The sequence below is a fragment of the Procambarus clarkii genome, chromosome 16 (assembly GCF_040958095.1).
Source record: "Procambarus clarkii isolate CNS0578487 chromosome 16, FALCON_Pclarkii_2.0, whole genome shotgun sequence".
NCBI lineage: Eukaryota > Metazoa > Arthropoda > Malacostraca > Decapoda > Cambaridae > Procambarus > Procambarus clarkii.
Window position 1 is genome coordinate 34,823,600 of NC_091165.1, and position 23,078 is coordinate 34,846,677.

Consider the following 23,078-nt stretch of genomic DNA (forward strand, 5'->3'; position numbering starts at 1 on the left):
ACCAATCTTCCCTGCTTTGAAAGGGGAAGTGAATACTAAGCAGTACTCATAGTGGGACAGCACAAGTGATTTGAATAGTATGATCATTGTGGTGGAATCCTAGGATTTGAAGGTTTTCTTAATCCATTCTATCCTTTTCCTGACTGATACTATATTTGCTTGGTTATGCTCACTAAGCCACTCCAACCACTAATTTGGTTACCCAATACCTTTCTTGTGATCTGGACTTGCGATCTTACTTGAACCTTACTTGAACAGAACCCATGGACACCACACCAGAAACAAATACCTATTTGATATTCCAAGAGTACGACTTAATCAAACTAGAAATGCTCTACAAATCAAGGGACCCAGAATGTGGAATGACCTTCCCAATCATGTCAAAGGCTGTACCTCTCTCAACCAGTTTAAGATGAAAACTAAGTACTACCTAATTAACTCCATGTAACCTACCTCACCCCTAAATGTCAACCCATGTCTTACTATTTTTAAACAATGCTGTTTGTTGACCAACTTGTATATTGGCTATTTTCTACCATGTTCCCCACTTTTTTATCTTATTTTTTTTCAGTGCAATTTATACTTTAAGCTCAATTACTATTAAGTTTTAATCTAAGTGTTTTTCCCCCACCTCACCTTGTCCGAAACGCTATGAGTACTAGTGACTTTAGGTATTGTATGTACTAGCTCTATCTATAAATCCAACATTATGTTTGTAAATCAACTATGTATGTACTTTCCTGAATAAATTTACTTATTTACTTCTACTGTAGTAATTTATATAGCACTTACAATAAATTATGTTATCAAACATTTATCTCCATGGCCTTAATTATTTCAACAAAATAGGAAATGAGAATCTTCATTAGCCTGGCTACGGATTGCTCACAAACAGTTACCTCTTGAATACTGTACTTTATATTGTACATCCATATGCATCATATGAACTGTACAGTAAAACCAATGAAAACAGATCTAAGGATACAGTATACGCTGCCTGGCATATTCCGACCTCACTCGTTACTAGCCAAACACCACTAGCTCCTCGCTTATTATTCTTCAGCTTTACAGTGTCCTTCCACTTGGACTAGTTGGTATAATGACAGCCTTGTATCTTGCAGGGTCAACACTTGATTTCCAATAGTCCAAATGGTTTGGTACCATTTCTTTCTCTCTTCCTTATATGCGACCTCATTGTCCTCATATCACTTTTCAATGCTATATGGTCATACTGTACTGGCTTAGTACTCTCGTCTGATAATTATCCTACTTTCACAAGGGCACTGCAACCAAACTACTGGCGCCTGACAGCTGGGTGGACAGCGCTTCGGATTCGTAGTCCTGAGGTTCTGGGTTCGATCCCTGGTGGAGGCGGAGACAAATGGGCAAAATATTTAATTCACCCTGATGCCCCTGTTACCTAGCACAGTAAATAGGTACCTGGGAGTTAATCAGCTTCTACGGGCTGTTTCCTGGGGGGTGTGTAACAAAAAGGAGGCCTGGTCAAGGACCGGGCCACGGGGATGCTAAGCCCCGAAATCATCTCAAGAAGATACTGCCTGTAAAATGCTAACACAGTGACAAATTTTGTTTGTCCTTGGATAGTAAATATTATTTTCTCATTGTTTATACGTACCTTCAGAGTATAGAAAATGGCTATTATGCCCTTCAAAGTTTGTTTTGGTCTTTGCCTTAGACAGCTTAGGTAAGATGTTTTGAAGGTTACTTGAAGGGTACTGACTCCTTACCTAGAGTTATGAGAAATTGTTCAAGGCAAAGGCCAAAGCAAAGTTTGAGTGGAATAATAACCATTTTCTATACTTTGGAGGCATAAGTAACTAGAAAATAACATTACAAAGGAACAAAAGTTGTGTTATACAGGTACAATATACGTAGTGTAATTTTAGCATGCAGTATTTGTTGCATGATTTTTTTTTCTACCAAGTAAAATTTTTTTGTTTTCTGCACCTGGAGGTAGAACAAAAAAACTTAGGGCAGTGTGAATGTTAAGTGCATTAGAATTTATTAAAAAAATGTTGTGATTGTTTTTTGTGCATTAATATTTTTTTCAATACTCATCACCATTAAGAGTGCTATAAAAATACAGTTTATCTGTCATTTCTATTTTGTTTGTTATAATACATATATCAATTATAAGGGGAACCTCATAAGAAAATTGTTGTCACAGCACATACAGCAGTAGCAGGCTCAAAGGGAAGATCTATGCCACTCCCAGACCACATGAGACAGAAAACTAGATAGTTCTTTAAGAAGTGCTGGACCAACTGGGTTGTGGTGGCTATGTGGGCCTGTGGGCCGCTCTAAGCAACAGCCTGTTAGACCAAGCTCTCACAAGTCAAGCCTGGCCCCGGGCTGGGCTTGGGGAGTAGAAGTACTCCCAGAACCCCATCCAGGTGCAATTACAGGATTTCCAAGACCAGTCAGGACGCCAGGCATGAAAGATTCACCAGCACCTACTCCCGACCAAGGATCACGAGGTGAGGGGAAGGTGTAGGCAGCTCACTTATCAAAAGCTGGAAAGTGAAACTGAACTGCAAACTCCCAAAACAACAAATCTCCAGTGGACTCAGCTAATGGCCCTGCATTACAATACTATCATATACTATAGTCATATACTATCCAAGGAGAGGTCCCTTGAGAGGAGGCAGACACCTAAAACCTTCCTGGGGAAGGAAATCCTGACCGGGCAGGGACAATGCCAGCGACATCTAGAGCAATAGCTCTGGCCACATGCAGTCAAGACAAACAAAGATTTAAAGCTTTCACAAAAGTGGGGCTAGAAATCACAAATAAAGCAAAATTAAGTTGATAAAACAGTCACATGCACCTGCAGGACAATCCCAAAGGATAGCCAAGGACACTAAGCTGAAATTGGTGCCATGAAGCACATGCCTCCCACTCTCTCTTTTATTCGTTAGTCTTGGCTGTGTCTTTTTCTTTGACTTTTGGCATTGATGTTTCATCTTTACCATTTTGGAGGTGTCTTTATTTACCTCTGGCCTGCTACTTCTTAAATTCCTCCCAGGTCTCTGGTTCATATCCCTGCTTTTCTTTCATATTCACATTTCTTTGTGTCCCCTTTGGTTTTGGATCTTTTCTTTATGGTGGTGTTTCTGTTGGCTCTTACTTCTGACTGTAAGGTTGGGGGAGCTTTCTGCTTCAGAAGAATTGGGTTTTGTTCTTATGGACCTTATACTTATTCTTCATCTGCAGCCATAGCCATTTATAGCTTTTATATCTGCCCAAGACATAGGCCCATTTAGACTGTCCTCCTGACGGTTCCCTACCTTTTGGATCCCTCCTTCTGTAGCCTGAGAGGATCTCTTCAAGTATCTCCTACATGACCAAGAGTTTGCCACTGTATGAACATAAGAACACCATAAGAATGAAGATAACTGCAGAAGGCCTATTGGCCCATACGATGCAGCACCTAATTTATAACCATCCAATCTCATTCATATATTGTACTGTATGTCTTAACCTACGCTTGAAATAATCAAGAATCCTATCCAGTTGTACGAATTCCTGTTCTAAACTGACTTCCCTGATGTTTGATTTATTATGTCCATTCATCCACTTGTAAACCTCTATCATTTCACCCCTAACTCTTTGCCTTTCCAGTGAATGCAATTTAAGCTTTGTTAATCTTTCTTCATATGACATGTTTCTAATTTGGGGAATTAACTTTGTCATCCTTCGTTGGACACGTTCTAGTGAATTTATATCCATTCTATAGTACGGTGACCAAAAACTGAACTGCATAATCTAAATGGGCCTAACGCTCTGGTACAGCTGAAGACCACCTCCAGGTGTCTTGTTACCAACGCTTCGATTAATAAACCCTAGTGTCCTATTTGTTTTATTATGAACATTTATGCATTGATTTTTTTGGTTTTCAAATCTTACTAATCATAACTCCCAGATCCCATAACTCCCAGATCCCTTTTGCAATCTCAACACCATCTAGCTCATATCTTGTAACTCTATCATCACTACCCAGAATCAAAACCTTACATTTGTCAGCATTAAACTGCATTTGCCAATCTTCTGACCATTTCAAAACCCTATTTATATCGTCTTGAAGTGATAAGGAGTCTTTTTCGGTGTTTATTTCCCTCCCGAGTTTTGTATCATCGGCAAATTTGCAAATGTTGCTGCTCAAACATGAATCAAAATCATTTATATATATTATGAACAACAGAGGTTCTAGAACAGAGCCTTGAGGCACTCCACTTACATTTTCCCACTCTGACTTAACCCCATTTATACTGACTCTTTGTTTTCTTTGCCTTGCCCTTATCTAACTTAATATAGTAATATAGCACCCCAATAACGTAAGCCGCCATCTTTTTAATCAGTCTTTCATGTGGCACTGTATCAAAAGCTTTGCTAAAGTCAAGGTACTCAACATCACAATCCTTACCACTATAAACTGTCTCAACTATACTGGAATAAAATTATAGCAAATTTGTTAAATATGAAATGCCATTTGTAAAACCATGTTGTGAATCATTTATTAATTTATGTTTTTCAAGATGAAAACAAATGATATTTGAAATTATCGATTCAAATAACTTTCCCACAATTGACATTAAGCTAATTGGCCGATAGTTTGACGCAAGTGATCTATCTCCTTTCTTAAAAATTGGCACGTGAAACATATAAGAGTGTTTCTTAGTAACCTTCCATGACTCGTGCACTGCCTGACTCTAATGATTTATTAAATATGGTAGACAGTGGCTCGCAAAGCTTCTCTTTGCATTCATTAAGCACCCTGGCAAACACTTCGTCTGGCCCTGGGGATTTGTTTGGCTTGAGTTTCACTATTTGTTTAAGAACATCCTCCCTGGTAACTGCTAAACTAGTCAACTTGTCCTCGTCCCCACCCACATAGACTTGTTCGGCTGAAGGCATAATGTTTAGTTCCTCTTTAGTAAATACAGAGATAAAATATTTGCTAAAACTACTACTCATCTTTTCGTCATTACCAATTATCTGACCTGTCTCAGATTTTAAGAATAAAGGTAACTGCGGAAGGCCTATTGGCCCATATGCTTATTAATAGATCTATCATTTCCCTAATCTTTGTTCGATATAACTGAAAAAACTTTTGGATTTGTCTTTGCTTGCCCTGCTAGCGAACTTCATAGTTTCTTTTTGCCCTCCTTATCTCTTTTTTTTCTTTTAACATTTCTGACCCGTTGGACGAATTTTTGTTCTAAACTGACTTCCCCATTCTTAATCCTTTTGTCCTAAGCTCTCTTTCTAGCTATTAGGTTCTTCAGATCCTTTGTTATCCATCTTGGGTTATTATTATTCGATCTGTTCAATTTGTATGGCATACTACTGTTATGGGCCCCCAGTTAATGTTAATGGGGAGTGAACCTTCAGCATTGCTGGAAAACATAGCCTGGCTAAATATCAATAGTTGGCTAGTTAAAAATATTCCAGTTTACTGGGCATAAAACATAAGTCCATAACATCATAAGGAAAACTACAAACTCTACCATTTACATTCTATTATTTAATCCAGCTTCTTAAAGCATTACATGATCATCAACCGGCCTCTAAACTGCATACACTCAGCACTCCCTGACACCAGGCTCTATCCTGGTGCAGTGGGACACTAGCGCCTATTATGTTGCTAATACCAATAAAGGGTGGTGGTGTCACACTCCTTAACAAATGAGGTTGAGAATCAATATTTACCATTGTTGTCATAGCACAATGGCATCACTTAAGATCCTCATTTGCCCACCTCAATAATACATATAAAAGCACCTACTACCTGGTAGAAATGATCCATGGTACACACTACTGCATATTCTAAAATATCCTAGCAGTCAATTAACACAAATATGGCCACTAAAACCGGACCAGAGCGACATACGTCCACCCTACTAGAAAGTGCAGAGTAGTGACCGCCCAAGAAGCCAAGCAGGCTGAGAGCGACACTATTTCCAACATCTACAAGCCAGCTGACTCTCTTCTTTCAAATTTCTCTAGCTCATATACAAACATTTCATAGTAAATAACCTCTAATTCATAATATAACTAAACAAGGGTTATAATATACAACCTTACATAATAATACATATCAATAATTCATTACATTAACGATATCATGATATATAAATATGTGAATAGGGAATTCATATTAGCAAGACATGGTAACACTGGCTGGGTATGCAAGAAGGAGAAGAGGGGAGGAGGGTTAAGGGAGGATTTCAAGACGTTACCGGATCAGCCGTTATACATAAGTATACATGAATACGATATAAAGTATATACTGAATGTATACAACATGAATATCAAACCTTGTCCTATGGTATACATCTCACAATGCCATAAATAATTTACTGTCATAAGAGGACAATGCAATGAAGAATAATGAAATGGATATTCCACAGTATACATGATGATAATACATCAGAGACCTAAATGTATACATTCTACATCATAGTTCTCATAACAGGTCCTATACAGTAATACGTAGCATTACATTCTAAGCATATAAGGGTGTTTTCCAAACTTCATGACATTAGGCTACTGCTATTCACTAGACTTCCAATATATATATATCCATAAATTCTTAGCATACAACTTTGGTATTGAAACATAATATACATAAATATATTTGACATACATTGGCAATACACAAATTCTACTAATATATTGTTGAAAGAAGATTAGAAAGAAAATATAATATTTGTGATACTGGACTTAGCAGCCAAGATATCACTATACAGTTTGAACACATCATACACCAGCCACAGTATGATCATATTGGTGTATGTGTGGTCATAACAACTACGTTTCTAGCTTTTCAACATAACTTTTCGTTTCTATGATGGACCTTGTGTCTTTTGAGTTTGGGTCTTCTCTTCTTATTGGATTCGTTATGAGGTTCCAGAGGCGTCCTGGCTAGCGGACAATCTCTTATTTTGGGGGGTTTGGTAACTCTTTTCTCATTTCCGCACACACTAGTGAGCCTCTATGAGGTAACAACCGTGTTTCAAATGTTTTCGAGTGGCCCTTCTTTTGAACCACTCAATGCCTGCCTGTTTGCTCCTGCTCTTTCCCGGGATGTGGGCTAAGTGCAGCTCCATGCCCAAGTGTCTATGCTGCTGGCTGATCTCATGGCAGAGGACTTTCATGCTCATTTGCACTTGGTCTTGGTCATGCAGTTCCTGGCCCTTGTGGGGCTCCATGCTGATTGGCTCTGTGAGGACGTTGAAGCGATTGGCTTTGGGTATGGTGTGGGTTGCCTTGGTATCTGCCATGGCTTCATCTGCGACTTTGCCTAAGCTGTACATGCATGAACTCCAAGAGGTGGTGGGCATGTTCTATGCTGCCAGAGATATCTCAAGAATTCTAGAAACTCTTTGACTTATGTGACACCGATTGTGCATCATAGCTTTTCGAGCTCAGCAGTTTCTTTGGATAATTACATACAGCACTTACTTGGATGTACCACTGTACACAATATTTGACAATGTACAAAACAAAATGACATACAGTATATTAAAAAAAAAGATGACCTTTCAATCACCTTCCATATATTCTTTCATTGAGTTCCAGCATAAACCTATTGGTATGCTTCAAGGGTCTGGTGTAGAGAATTAGATAGTAGAAAGTAACTGTTCCTGAGGCAAGGGAGATATACAGTAGTTGTGTAATCGTTGTGATCAGAATAAACCTGGGTTTAGCGAGCATGACATGTCGTAATTACCCTGCTAGGTTCTTCCAAATTTGTCATGATCGCCGAATCCAGGTTCATTCTGATCAAAATGATTACACAACTCAGTGTGTAATCATTGATTACAACGATTACAAAAATAACAATTGCACTTCCACACCTGCTGCTGCACTGTCAAATAACACAGTGAAAATAACTCGGGAACAGTTATTTTCCACCATCTAATTCTCTACACCAGACCCTTGAGGCATACCAATAGGTTTATGCTGGAACTCAATGAAAAGACATATGGATGGTGATTAAAGGTCATTGAGTTTTAAATGTGTAAAAAAATGGAAATTAGCATAGAGGTGTCAGTGTAAGGGTTTTTGGGAGTCTTCATGGTTTTAGCAGTACTGCATGGGGTGACGTTTGCTTTCGAAGCCGACTGATTGTTGCATGTACAGCATCCAAATTTTTGTCATGAATGCCAGATACAGTGGTACCTTGGTTTAAGAGTTTAATCCGTTCCTGGAGACAGCTCGTATTCCGAAAACTCGTAATCCGAAGCTAATTTCCCCATAAGAAATAATGGAAAATGAATTAATCTGTTCCTGACTACCTAAACACCTCACTTCAAACTAAATTTTATATCTAATTCATCTAAATAAACCTACAAAACTATGTTCAAGTTATTACTTACCCTTGCTGATGACTGCTGTTGGCGTATGGAAGATGGTGAGGAGGAGGGAGGAGGAGAGGTGTTACTGTTTGGAAGGGGAGTCCCCTTCCATTATAATATCAGGCAGTGAGGACTTCACTGGTGTGCACTCTCTGGCACACTTTGCCTGCATACCACTAGGACTTACTTGTCTTACTAAGAATCTGTCTAAAGACACTTGTTTTTCCTTACATTTTAACACAAATCTGTAGTAAGACATCACATTGTCATTTAAAAGGTCAATGCAATGGCCTGCTACAGCTTTATCTGGGTGAGTTTTTTCAACAAAACTTTGCAGTTCTTCCCATACTTCACACATTTTCTTAATCAAGAAGGGACATCCTCTACTGCCTCTACTCACAGCTATTTTCTTAGGTTGAACCTTACCAATGGCTTTCTTGAGACCCATGGCGAGATATATAATAACAACTTTTATGCTCAAATGGCCAAAAAAACGAAAAAAAACTGTAAATCCTTGTGAAGAATTCAGGCGGGATAGTCACTGGGCAAGAGACACTGGTAAACTGAGGCGGGATCGCTGTGCCACCACGCGCTAGTCGGTCTGTACGTGTATCAACACCCTCACCTTCCGAGGCAAATTTTCCGAGCAACTCCTGCTCGTATTCCGAAAAACTCGTATACAGGGACACTCATATTCCGAGGTACTACTGTACTTGATTGAATGTTAACCACTTAATTTAATATATTTACTTGATCTTTTCAGGCAGTGAGGCAAGGTGATGGTGGGTGTGGGAGCAAGGGGGGCAGCATGGGCCCTTGGGGGGGCATATGCTCCTCCCCACGGTGCCGGACACAACACACTGCTAGACGTACTTGGAGGGGAACCTGGGGGTCCTCCACTGGATGGTGCATCGCTCACTGTTGCCCTAGATGTTGTGCAGGCCTGGGCTGTGCTCATTACTGTGGGCTTCACTCTGGTGCTCTTCATATTTTTGGCCTTTTGTGTGTGTGCCAAGAAAGATGACGGGTAAGTACTGTGCTCAGGTGTTTAGTGCTTTTTATCTTCTGCCATATTAGATAATAATAAAATATGGACATTTTTAGTGATGTGATAACAGAAACACTAAAGCAGGTGTGAGAGTGCAGCAGCAGGCGTGACACAGTGCAGCAGCAGCAGGCATGACACAGTGCAGCAGCAGCAGCAGGCATGACACAGTGCAGCAGCAGCAGGTGTAACACAGTGCAGCAGCAGCAGGTGTAACACAGTGCAGCAGCAGCAGGCGTGACACAGTGCAGCAGCAGCAGGTGTAACACAGTGCAGCAGCAGCAGGTGTAACACAGTGCAGCAGCAGCAGGCATGACACAGTGCAGCAGCAGCAGGCATGACACAGTGCAGCAGCAGCAGGTGTAACACAGTGCAGCAGCAGCAGGTGTAACACAGTGCAGCAGCAGCAGGTGTGACACAGTGCAGCAGCAGCAGGTGTGACACAGTGCAGCAGCAGCAGGTGTGACACAGTGCAGCAGCAGCAGGCGTGACACAGTGCAGCAGCAGCAGGCATGACACAGTGCAGCAGCAGCAGGTGTAACACAGTGCAGCAGCAGCAGGTGTGACACAGTGCAGCAGCAGCAGGCGTGACACAGTGCAGCAGCAGCAGGCGTGACACAGTGCAGCAGCAGCAGGCATGACACAGTGCAGCAGCAGCAGGTGTAACACAGTGCAGCAGCAGCAGGTGTGACACAGTGCAGCAGCAGCAGGTGTGACACAGTGCAGCAGCAGCAGGTGTGACAGTGCAGCAGCAGCAGGTTTGACACAGTGCAGCAGCAGCAGCAGGTGTGACACAGTGCAGCAGCAGCAGGTGTGACACAGTGCAGCAGCAGCAGGTGTGACACAGTGCAGCAGCAGCAGGTGTGACAGTGCAGCAGCAGCAGGCTTGACACAGTGCAGCAGTAGCAGCAGGTGTGACAGTGCAGCAGCAGCAGGTGTGACACAGTGCAGCAGCAGCAGGTGTGACACAGTGCAGCAGCAGCAGGTGTGACACAGTGCAGCAGCAGCAGGTGTGACACAGTGCAGCAGCAGCAGGTGTGACACAGTGCAGCAGCAGCAGGCGTGACACAGTGCAGCAGTAGCAGGCGTGACACAGTGCAGCAGCAGCAGGCGTGACACAGTGCAGCAGCAGGTGTGACACAGTGCAGCAGCAGCAGGTGTGACACAGTGCAGCAGCAGCAGGTGTGACACAGTGCAGCAGCAGCAGCAGGTGTGACACAGTGCAGCAGCAGCAGGCGTGACACAGTGCAGCAGCAGCAGGCGTGACACAGTGCAGCAGCAGCAGCAGGCGTGACACAGTGCAGCAGCAGCAGGCGTGACACAGTGCAGCAGCAGCAGGCGTGACACAGTGCAGCAGCAGCAGGTGTGACACAGTGCAGCAGCAGCAGCAGGTGTGACACAGTGCAGCAGCAGCAGGTGTGACACAGTGCAGCAGCAGGTGTGACACAGTGCAGCAGCAGCAGCAGGTGTGACACAGTGCAGCAGCAGCAGGTGTGACACAGTGCAGCAGCAGCAGGTGTGACACAGTGCAGCAGCAGCAGGTGTGACACAGTGCAGCAGCAGCAGGTGTGACACAGTGCAGCAGCAGCAGCAGGCGTGACACAGTGCAGCAGCAGCAGGCGTGACACAGTGCAGCAGCAGCAGGCGTGACACAGTGCAGCAGCAGCAGGCGTGACACAGTGCAGCAGCAGGTGTGACACAGTGCAGCAGCAGCAGGTGTGACACAGTGCAGCAGCAGCAGGTGTGACACAGTGCAGCAGCAGGTGTGACACAGTGCAGCAGCAGCAGGCGTGATACAGTGCAGCAGCAGCAGGCGTGACACAGTGCAGCAGCAGCAGGCGTGACACAGTGCAGCAGCAGCAGGAGTGACACAGTGCAGCAGCAGCAGGCGTGACACAGTGCAGCAGCAGCAGGTGTGACACAGTGCAGCAGCAGGTGTGACACAGTGCAGCAGCAGCAGGTGTGACACAGTGCAGCAGCAGCAGCAGGTGTGACACAGTGCAGCAGCAGCAGGTGTGACACAGTGCAGCAGCAGCAGGTGTGACACAGTGCAGCAGCAGCAGGTGTGACACAGTGCAGCAGCAGCAGGTGTGACACAGTGCAGCAGCAGCAGGTGTGACACAGTGCAGCAGCAGCAGGCGTGACACAGTGCAGCAGCAGCAGGCGTGACACAGTGCAGCAGCAGGTGTGACACAGTGCAGCAGCAGCAGGTGTGACACAGTGCAGCAGCAGCAGGTGTGACACAGTGCAGCAGCAGCAGGCGTGACACAGTGCAGCAGCAGCAGGTGTGACACAGTGCAGCAGCAGCAGGCGTGACACAGTGCAGCAGCAGCAGGCGTGACACAGTGCAGCAGCAGCAGCAGGCGTGACACAGTGCAGCAGCAGCAGGCGTGACACAGTGCAGCAGCAGCAGGCGTGACACAGTGCAGCAGCAGCAGGTGTGACACAGTGCAGCAGCAGCAGGCGTGACACAGTGCAGCAGCAGCAGGCTTGACACAGTGCAGCAGCAGCAGCAGGTGTGACACAGTGCAGCAGCAGCAGGTGTGACACAGTGCAGCAGCAGCAGGTGTGACACAGTGCAGCAGCAGCAGGTGTGACACAGTGCAGCAGCAGCAGGTGTGACACAGTGCAGCAGCAGCAGGTGTGACACAGTGCAGCAGCAGCAGGCGTGACACAGTGCAGCAGCAGCAGGCGTGACACAGTGCAGCAGCAGGTGTGACACAGTGCAGCAGCAGCAGGTGTGACACAGTGCAGCAGCAGCAGGTGTGACACAGTGCAGCAGCAGGTGTGACACAGTGCAGCAGCAGCAGGCGTGATACAGTGCAGCAGCAGCAGGCGTGACACAGTGCAGCAGCAGCAGGCGTGACACAGTGCAGCAGCAGCAGGAGTGACACAGTGCAGCAGCAGCAGGCGTGACACAGTGCAGCAGCAGCAGGTGTGACACAGTGCAGCAGCAGGTGTGACACAGTGCAGCAGCAGCAGCAGGTGTGACACAGTGCAGCAGCAGCAGGCGTGACACAGTGCAGCAGCAGCAGGCTTGACACAGTGCAGCAGCAGCAGCAGGTGTGACACAGTGCAGCAGCAGCAGGTGTGACACAGTGCAGCAGCAGCAGGTGTGACACAGTGCAGCAGCAGCAGGTGTGACACAGTGCAGCAGCAGCAGGCGTGACACAGTGCAGCAGCAGCAGGCGTGACACAGTGCAGCAGCAGGTGTGACACAGTGCAGCAGCAGCAGGTGTGACACAGTGCAGCAGCAGCAGGTGTGACACAGTGCAGCAGCAGGTGTGACACAGTGCAGCAGCAGCAGGCGTGACACAGTGCAGCAGCAGCAGGCGTGACACAGTGCAGCAGCAGCAGGCGTGACACAGTGCAGCAGCAGCAGGAGTGACACAGTGCAGCAGCAGCAGGCGTGACACAGTGCAGCAGCAGCAGGCGTGACACAGTGCAGCAGCAGCAGGTGTGACACAGTGCAGCATCAGGTGTGACACAGTGCAGCAACAGCAGGTGTGACACAGTGCAGCAGCAGCAGGTGTGACACCGTGCAGCAGCAGCAGGTGTAACACAGTGCAGCAGCAGCAGGTGTGACACAGTGCAGCAGCAGCAGGTGTGACACAGTGCAGCAGCAGCAGGTGTGACACAGTGCAGCAGCAGGTGTGACACAGTGCAGCAGCAGCAGCAGGTGTGACACAGTGCAGCAGCAGCAGCAGGTGTGACACAGTGCAGCAGCAGCAGCAGGTGTGACACAGTGCAGCAGCAGCAGGTGTGACACAGTGCAGCAGCAGCAGGTGTGACACAGTGCAGCAGCAGCACGTGTGACACAGTGCAGCAGCAGCAGGTGTGACACAGTGCAGCAGCAGCAGGTGTGACACAGTGCAGCAGCAGCAGGTGTGACACAGTGCAGCAGCAGCAGGCGTGACACAGTGCAGCAGCAGCAGCAGGTGTGACACAGTGCAGCATCAGGTGTGACACAGTGCAGCAGCAGCAGGTGTGACACAGTGCAGCAGCAGCAGGTGTGACACCGTGCAGCAGCAGCAGGTGTGACACAGTGCAGCAGCAGCAGGTGTGACACAGTGCAGCAGCAGCAGGTGTAACACAGTGCAGCAGCAGCAGGTGTGACACAGTGCAGCAGCAGCAGGTGTGACACAGTGCAGCAGCAGCAGGTGTGACACAGTGCAGCAGCAGCAGGTGTGACACAGTGCAGCAGCAGCAGGGGTGACACAGTGCAGCAGCAGCAGGCATGACACAGTGCAGCAGCAGCAGGCGTGACACAGTGCAGCAGCAGCAGGCGTGACACAGTGCAGCAGCAGCAGGTGTGACACAGTGCAGCAGCAGCAGGCGTGACACAGTGCAGCAGCAGCAGGTGTGACACAGTGCAGCAGCAGCAAATGTGTTAAACACATAAAAATATGTGAAATAGCAGCTTTCTTACAATGATTCTAGTTTAGTTTCATGCATTTGTCAGGAAAAAATTAGCAGTTCCAGAGAGTTCTCTTGTTAAGAAAGTTCATCAGTAAATTGATAGCTCAGACTGCCCTCAATTATGAAATTTTAAAATATGAATGAGACCTATCAAACTGTATAGTATTCCTTTATTACTTGTCATTCAAGGCTATATGAGTAATGTTATATTATTAAGTGTCAGTTAAATTGAAATACCTCATTTATGAACAGATATATTTTTTATTACCCCAACATTGGGGCCTCGTAGCCTGGTGGATAGCGCGCAGGACTCGTAATTCTGTGGTGCGGGTTCGATTCCCGCACGAGGGAGAAACAAATGGGCAAAGTTTCTTTCACCCTGAATGCCCCTGTTACCTAGCAGTAAATAGGTACCTGGGAGTTAGTCAGCTGTCACGGGCTGCTTCCTGGGGGTGGAGGCCTGGTCGAGGACCGGGCCGCGGGGACACTAAAGCCCCTAAATCATCTCAAGATAACTGATGTTGAATACTGGTATGGCAGTGAACTATATGCATCTGCTCCTCTGACCTGGCAGATGACTGTAAAGAAACCAGAAAGACAGGCATTTACAAATTCTATGCAAAGGGCATTTAATTCACTGTGTCTGGGGACAGGAAGCCAGAATGTATTCATACACATTAGGCTTTTATCTAGGCCCCCCCCCCCAGGTCGAACCCCACCCAGGATGCAACCCCACAACAAGCTGACTAACCCCTTAGTACTGTACCTACTTGCTGCTAGATGAACAGGTGCATTAGATGAAAGGAAATGTGCCCAACCATTTCTGTCCCGCTGGGATTTGAACCCAGAATTCTCAATTGTGCGTAGAGGATGAATCCGACTACTACCGGGACCCTCTTCAGACATAAATTCAGAATATTTGCAGACATAAATATTGTGGATGGGAAAGGGTTAAGAATGCAGCTACCCCTATCGCAGAAAATGTCTAAATGTACAGTACTCAGGAAGGGAAAATGTAATTTTGGCTCAACATGCAGGTATTTCCATCTAGACATGAAAATTCTCACTCGAGGAAAGAAAAATGCTGTGATCTGAGCTGCCCAGATTTTCACATAAAAGGCACAGAACACTACACAAAGAGCGGCAAACAGGAAAATGGCTGTGGAGGAAAATCAGATAATTTTTTAGACCTAGAAGAAAAGATTTCAAAAAGTGGAACAAAGGGAGTGTATAGAACTGGCTGAAAGAACCACTTGCATATCAGAATCACAGATACAATTACACTTAATATACAATGAATATGCAGCAGTTGTTTGGTGCCCAAATCTCAAGAAGCACATAAAGAAACAGGAAAAGGTGCAGCGGCATGCTACAAAATGGCTTCTGGAACTTAAAAACAAGAGTTACGAGGAGAGACTACAGACATTAACCCCTTAACTGCGTTGTCTCCAAATGTGACACCCCCGCAGTGCGCAGGAAATAAATTCTCTGGAAAAAATTCTTTTTTCTTTTTGAAGTGTCAAAAACCCTTCCCTCAGTATGGGTATGCAAAAAAAAAGTCGAAATTGTACTTACTTTGGCTGCTATGGGGTCCGGAAGTTGGGGCGTGACGTCATCATTCCCCGTGCGCCCGTGCCGTAAGCTCTCGGGGGCGGTGGGGCGCTCGGGGCGGGGCGCGCGAGTTGCCGCGAATATATTTTCGTTCATTTTTTGCGCACCTTTCCAAATACATTTTCATTGTTTTTATGTGCCAATCCAATGTATAATGAACACGTACACTATAATATCGCAGTACAACATCCGTACTGTCCTTAGACACTGTGTTACGTGCATGAAACTTGTGTACACATATGCAGCACATATTTACTATGTATCATGCTAATTTGTGTATATATACAATCTATTTACACACTATACACTGTCACACACTATATACATTCACCATCAACACATTCAGAACACCGCGTAGCAGCTGCTTCGTATGGGCCAATAGCAGCTGCCTCGTATGGGCCAATAGCAGCTGCCTCGTATGGGCCAATATCAGCTGCCTCGTATGGGCCAATAGCAGCTGCTTCGTATGGGCCAATAGCAGCTGCCCCGCATGGGCCAATAGCAGCTGCCCCGCATGGGCCAATAGCAGCTACCCCGCATGGGCCAATAGCAGCTGCCCCGCATGGGCCAATAGCAGCTGCCTCGTATGGGCCAATAGCAGCTGCCGCGTATGGGCCAATAGCAGCTGCCGCGTATGGGCCAATAGCAGCTGCCGCGTATGGGCCAATAGCAGCTGCCGCGTATGGGCCAATAGCAGCTGCCGCGTATGGGCCAATAGCAGCTGCCTCGTATGGGCCAATAGCAGCTGCCTCGTATGGGCCAATAGCAGCTGCCTCGTATGGGCCAATAGCAGCTGCCTCGTATGGGCCATGAACACATTCAGAACACCTTGAGTGAGAGCAGCCACACCCAGCCAGTCTCCCTCACTCCAACATCTTACTCGCCAACATTGCTCCTCCCACCATATTGCTATAGTTCTTATTACACATGTTCTATATACCTATCTACATGTTTTATTTACCAGAACTATGCAAGTAAGCCGGTATTGTGTCCAAACAGTACAGTGGCCACCATACACTGCATGAAAAATCACACAGCAGATGACGCTACGATTACGTCACCTCCCTCACCAAAATAGCTCCTCTCAACATTCTCCTGTTGCTGTTCTTATACTATATACACACACTATATATACCCATGTACATATGTGTTGCCCATAGCGAACCACTAAGCTATAGTATGGTGAGCAAAACAAGAGTGGCAGCCACACACACACAATTGAGGCTACCTCAATTCTCGCCCTCCCTCCCTCATCAAAATTCCTCCTTCCACAATACTACGCACAACGCTAATTATAACCACATTCCTGCTATTATCACAATCCTGGTCACTAATTCCTGTAAATGAATAATTGACCACACGTTTATTTTGAAAAAGAACCTAAGAAATCATTTGAAGATTCCTAGATGAACGAAATAATGCTCTGGTGCTGTGGCTAGCGCTGTGAACATCGTGAACAGCATTGAATCACTGATATTTGAACATTGTACCCAGTCATTATCACACTCAGGCTCTAATATAACACTAAATAATACAATTTATATATATATTTTGACATTATTAGGCGTTGCTGTGGTCACATGCTGAACAGCAGTGCTGTGCGCTCATGCTGCGAGCGCCAGCCTTGGTTGCTCACACACTACTGAGGCTCCCACACCCGGGAATGTGGACCACGATTTTTTTTAAAGATGGCGTCTGTTTACAAGAGCCCTGAGGAAGCTGATGTGAACCCCATGTAGCCGCGGGAGTTTTGAATGGAACGTGAAAAATACAAATACCCGGAGGCGCGTTGCGCAAACCAGACGTGAGCCTGCAGGCGCGTTGCGCAGTTTAAGGGTTAAACATGCCAAAACTAGAAGATAGAAGAAAAAGTGTTGATATGATCACCACATACAAAATTCTAACAGGAATCGACCAAATCGACAAGGAGGAATTCCTAACCCCTTAAACTGCGCACATTGTATGTACTGTATACAATATGAGTAACTGTCACCAAATCATGCACATCGTATATGTACAATTGAGGGTGCCGCGCACAATTTAAATGTCCCGCAGCTACTCATATATATGCACACCATACTTTTGAGTATAGCGATGGTTCACGCATTTTATTATTTAAATATATCACACTACACATTATTGAATAATATTACAGCAAAAAAACTTAAGAAAAAATCAGAGACATTGAAATAATTAGGTAATAATATCTTTGTGGCAACTCCCACATTACAGCTCGGATGGAGGTAACCGCCTCCGATGCTCAATCTGTCAATGCCTCAATTTTGCCAGACTTCATCGCCCTATTGCGGCCATAATGTGTCACCTATGATTTTTTTTCCCCGTGGTCAGGGAACACAAATGAACACTTTATAAGACGGAAAAAGTTTATATTTATTTTATTTCTTGCGCACAGCAGTGTTGATGGCTATTAACCCTTAAATTGTGTATCGCTTCATATGATGCTTTGACCGACTTACAGTAAATTGCGCATCGCATCATATGATGCTTTGGAGTACTACGGAAGATTTAAACGACCCGTGGATACACGGGGTTTACCACACCTTCATCAGGGCTCTTGTAAACAGACGCCATTTTTAAAAAATATCATGGGCCAAATTCCCGGGTGTTAGGGGCCTCAGTATTGAGTGAGCTACCAAGCCTGATGCACGCAGCATGAGCTCACAGCACTGCTGTTCAGCTTGTGACTACAGCATCACCTAAAAATGCCATAATATACTTGTTCATGCTATTATGTAGCGATGATATTATTACTGAAGACCCCTGACTATGATAAAACTGACCAGGGTTCTGATAATAGCAGGATTGTGGTGATATTTAGCGCTGTGCTCCATGGAGGGAGGAGTAATGCTGTGGGAGGGGAGGGTAGTGGCATTGTCTTCTGACTGTGTGTGGCCACCTTTTATTGACTGCACTCACCATATCAGCTTAGTGGTTCGCTATGGTGAACACAAATGTAGATACTTATATGTAACGTGTGTATAGAGGGTATAAACAGCAATAGGAGTAGGTTGGGAGCCGCCATTTTGGTGAGGGCGGTGGCGTCGTCTGCACGACTTATCATGTTGTTTACTGGTTACGATGGTCTTTGGGCACCATACCAGTTTACTTGTACAAGTACGTATGGTGAATAAAACGGGTAGATATTTATATATAATGTGTGTATATAGCATAATAACAACACAAACAGTATTGTTGAAGGAGAAATATTAGTGCGTCAGGCCTTGAGTGCGGCAGCCATCAGCTGACTGTGTGAGGTCCTACGTCTTTGTGCCTTTACTCACCATACAAGCTTAGATGTACAGTTATGGTAAAAAAAACATGTAAATACTTATATATGTAACGTCTGTATATAAAAAGCAGAAACAGTATGGTGGGAGGAGAATGGTGGCAAGTCAGGTGAGGTGAGGGAGGGTGGGAGTGGCAGCCAGTGGCGGACTGCCACTGGCTGCCACTGCCACTGCCACTCAGCATACCAACTTAGTGGTTCGTTATGGTGAACACGAATGTAGATACTTATATATAGCGTCTGTATATAGTGAATAAAAGCAAAAACAGTATTGTGGGAGGAGAATGTGGGTGAGTCAGGTGACTTGAGGGAGGGAGGAAGTAGCAGCCAGTGGTGGGCTGCCACTGGCACTGCCACTCAGCATGCCAATTTAGTGGTTCGTTATGGTGAACACGAATGTAGATACTTATATATAACGTCTGTATATAGTGAATAAAAGCAAAAAACTGTATGGTGGGAGGAGAATGTGGGCGAGTGAGGTGTTGAGGGAGGGAGTGAGTGTCTGGCTGGTGTTGGCGGTCACTCCTCGTTACTTTTTGACTCATAATAGCAACTTAGTGGTTCGTTATGGTGAACAAAACATGCCGATACTTATATATAACCTGTGTATATAGTGTAATAACTGACAAAGTATTTGTTCGCTGTTTGATGAACATAATTGAGTCAACAATATGCACACCATATTTTTGAGTACAGCGATGATTCACTCATTTTATTATATAAATATATCACACTACACACTATTGAATAATATTACAACAAAAAAACTACAAAAAATCAATCAGAGACATTGAAATAATTAGGTAATTATCTCTTTGTGGCAACTCCGGCCTGACAGCTGGCGAGCAACAGACCGCCTGGGACGCACGCTGAGTCAGCGCCTGTTTGTTGCCAGACTTCCCCGCCCTATAGCTGGCAATATATGCCACTTATGATTTTTTTTATTATTTTTCCCCATGATCAGTGAACACAAGTTAACAGGTTAGGAAGAAAAAAGTTTTTTTTTTTTTTTTTTTGTATGCGCCTGTGGGTGTCAGATGGTAAATATCCATGCGCCGTTTAAGGGTTAAGGCTGTATCAGCTTAAGGGTTAAACCAGCAACATCACGAACAAGAGGACACAAATTCGAGCTAAGGAAACAAAGGTGCTGAAAAAATATTAGAAAGTTTTCTTTTGCAAACAGAGTGGTAGACAGTTGGAACAAGCTAAGTGAGAAGGTAGTGGAGGCCGAAACCGTCGGTAGTTTCAATGTGTTATACGACAAAGAGTACTGGGAAGACGGGACACCACAAGCGTAGCTCTCAACCTGTAACTACATTTAGGTAATTACACTTAGGTAATTACTCGTATCAGAACCAGGGGTGCATCAGGAGAATCAGGGGTAGCTGCCTGAGAGTCAACACCAGCATCAGAGTAGCTCCAGAACCAGGGGTGCATCAGGAGAATCAGGGGTGGCTGCCTGAGAGTCAACACCAGCATCAGAGTAGCTCCAGGATATTTCAAATTCCTAAGTATTGTAGAACAGGTTGATGACCATGAGTGATGTCCTAAGAAACATAAAGGTGTAGTGACTATGAAAAATGCGTGAGATAACACGAATGTGCCAGGGGGAAGTGGATGAGAAAAAGTTGCATAGTGTAAACAGTGCAGACGACGAATTTCAAGGTGGCTGCCGGCAAGAAGAAAACAAAAATAGAGGTAGGTTTTGGTGGATTCAATGAGGGAAAAAATTAATATGTGCAGTTTACACAACAAGTTGACAAAATTGGACATTATTGTGAACTATCAAGTAGAAATAATGAGTTAATTGAGAGAAAGTAATGACCACTTGAGTAGCAAAGTATCAGATCTTGAAGTGATAGTGAAAGAATTATGCAAGGACAATGGGAAACTAACTAAATGCAAAGCCATGAAAGATATCAATAAACTCTTGAAAATAGCTTTTGAAGAAGTTAAAGCAAATCTAAACATACATGACTGCAATAGGGTTAGGTAAGGAAGTCCAACAAGAGAAACAGCTTTTGTCAGTACAGATGGAGGAAGTTAAACAGAGAATAGAACAGTGCAAGAAGGATATGCAACTCACCTATGCACAAGTGGCCAAGGAGAAGGAAAAAATAGAAGCAGCAGTAAAGAAAGCCAAACACTGTAGCAACCAGGACAAAAGAAACATTAGGCTGGAAAAGAACTGGCATCAAACCCGAAATTGGTACAAAACACAGTCAGTCAAAGTAAGTCCCAATTCATTTTTGGTTGTAAAGAAGTGGAGATAACATCTAGGTCAGAAAGAGCTGTAGAATAAGCAAAAGTAGTAGATAAAATTATTGGGTTAATGGAAGGTCTTACAACCAAAGAGTGTGTCATTCACTGTGGAGAAATGCCCAACAGACCACTGGAACATTATCTAACACAGTGCACAGTTACAAACCCAATAAGATTTCAACTTAGATTCAGCAGAGCAGAAGTTGTTAACCCTCAAACCGCTAGGGACCCAGATGGAATTCACACCCACAGGCACAACAAAAAAAAAAAATCGCCTACAAATGCACCATACCAGCTTATTTGTACAGGTATGGTGAATAAAACAGGTAGATACTTATATATAATGTGTGTATATAGCGTAATAACACCACAAACAATATTGTTGGAGGAGAGCCTTCGCTCTGCTGGCAGAGCCTTCGCCAGACGAGGTCTACTCCGCTCGAGCTGTCAGGCGGCAGTTGCCACAAATATATTATTACCTAATTATTTCAATGTCTCTGATTGATTTTTTCTTAGTCTTTTTGCAGTAATATTATTCCATACAGTGAATTGTGGTATATTTATATAATAAAATGTGTGAGCCATCGCTGTACTCAAAATTATGGTGTGCATATTAGTGATTCAATTATTATGTTCATAAAATAATAAACAAATAGTTTTGCTGTTGTTACACTATATACACAGGTTATGTATAAGTATCTGCATGCTTTGTTCACCATAACGAATTACTAAGTTGGTCTTGTGAGTCAAAAAGCAACGAGGAGTGACCGCCACACACCAGCGAGCCACTCACTGCCACTCCCTCCCTCAACACCACCTCACTCGCCCTCATTCTCCTCCCACAATACTGTTTTTGCATTTATTCACTATACACAGATGTTATATATACATATTTTGTTCACCATAACTGTACTGTACATCTAAGCTTGTATGGTGAGTAAAGGCACAGACGTAGCTGCTCACACAGTCAGCTGATCGGCGGCGCCCTCAAGGCCAGACGCACTAATATTTCTCCTCCAACAATATTGTTTGTGGTGTTATTACGCTATATACACACATTATATATAAGTATCTACCTGTTTTATTCACCATACCTGTACAAATAAGCTGGTATGGTGCCCAAAGACCATAGTGACCATCAGTAAACAACATGACAAGTCGTGCAGACGATGCTCCTCCCTCACCGAAATGGCGGCTCCCAACCTACTCCTCTCGCTGTTATCTCACACTATACACACGTTATATATAAGTATCTACATTTGTGTTCACCATAGCGAACCACTAAGCTGGTATGGTGAGTGCAGTCAATAAATTTTGGCCACATACAGTCAGAAGACGATGCCACAACCCTCCCTCCACAGCCTTACTCCTCCCTCCATGGAGCACAGCGCTAAATATTACCACAATCCTGCTATTATCAGAATCCTGGTCAGTTTTATCACAGTCAGGGGGCTTCAGTAATACTATCACTGCTAAATAATAGCAGTATCATATATATTATGGCATTTGTAGGCGATGCTGTGGTCACAAGCTGAACAGCGGTGCTGTGAGCTCGTGCTGCGTGCGCCAGCCTTGGTGGCTTGCTCAATACTGATGCTCTAACACCCAAGAATGTTGGCCTGGATTTTTTTTCTAGGTGGCATCTGGCAACTATCGGTCGTGGCCGTACTATAGCTGCCCCTATCCCAGCCGGGGCGTTTAAATTATAGCGCTAGACACGAAATCATATATATATGATGTGCGCGGTTTCGGTTTTGTCACTGATATCATATATATATGATTTGCGCGGTTTAAGGGTTAAACACATGGGGCAAAATCATACTGAAGCGATCATACAAGTCTTAAATGCTCACACTCTGCCTAAGTAAAACAGAAACAAGCAACACTTAGTGGGCCAGCCAGAGGCTTAGGGCCCGTACAGGAATTTCCCTGAAAAACAAAACAAAAAAAACAAAAAAAGAGAATGTCTGTGACTACAGGAGAATTGGCAGGTATGTAAAAAGGGAAAGATGGACCCTTGAGGATCATCCTGAACGGTGCTAAACAGATGGAA

General features: G+C 44.6%; 1 protein-coding gene across 3 annotated transcripts in view; it reads left to right on the forward strand.

The window, feature by feature from the left end:
* The window catches only part of LOC123760120 (uncharacterized), a 109,736-nt gene that overhangs the window by 2,157 nt on the left and 84,501 nt on the right, over positions 1 to 23,078 (forward strand). For all 3 annotated transcript variants that reach the window (XM_045745612.2, XM_069325436.1, XM_069325435.1), the window contains exon 2: positions 9,145 to 9,408. In XM_045745612.2, the coding sequence (XP_045601568.2) occupies positions 9,161 to 9,408 (248 nt within the window). In that variant the 5' untranslated portion in view covers positions 9,145 to 9,160. The remainder of the gene's footprint in view (positions 1 to 9,144; positions 9,409 to 23,078) is intronic.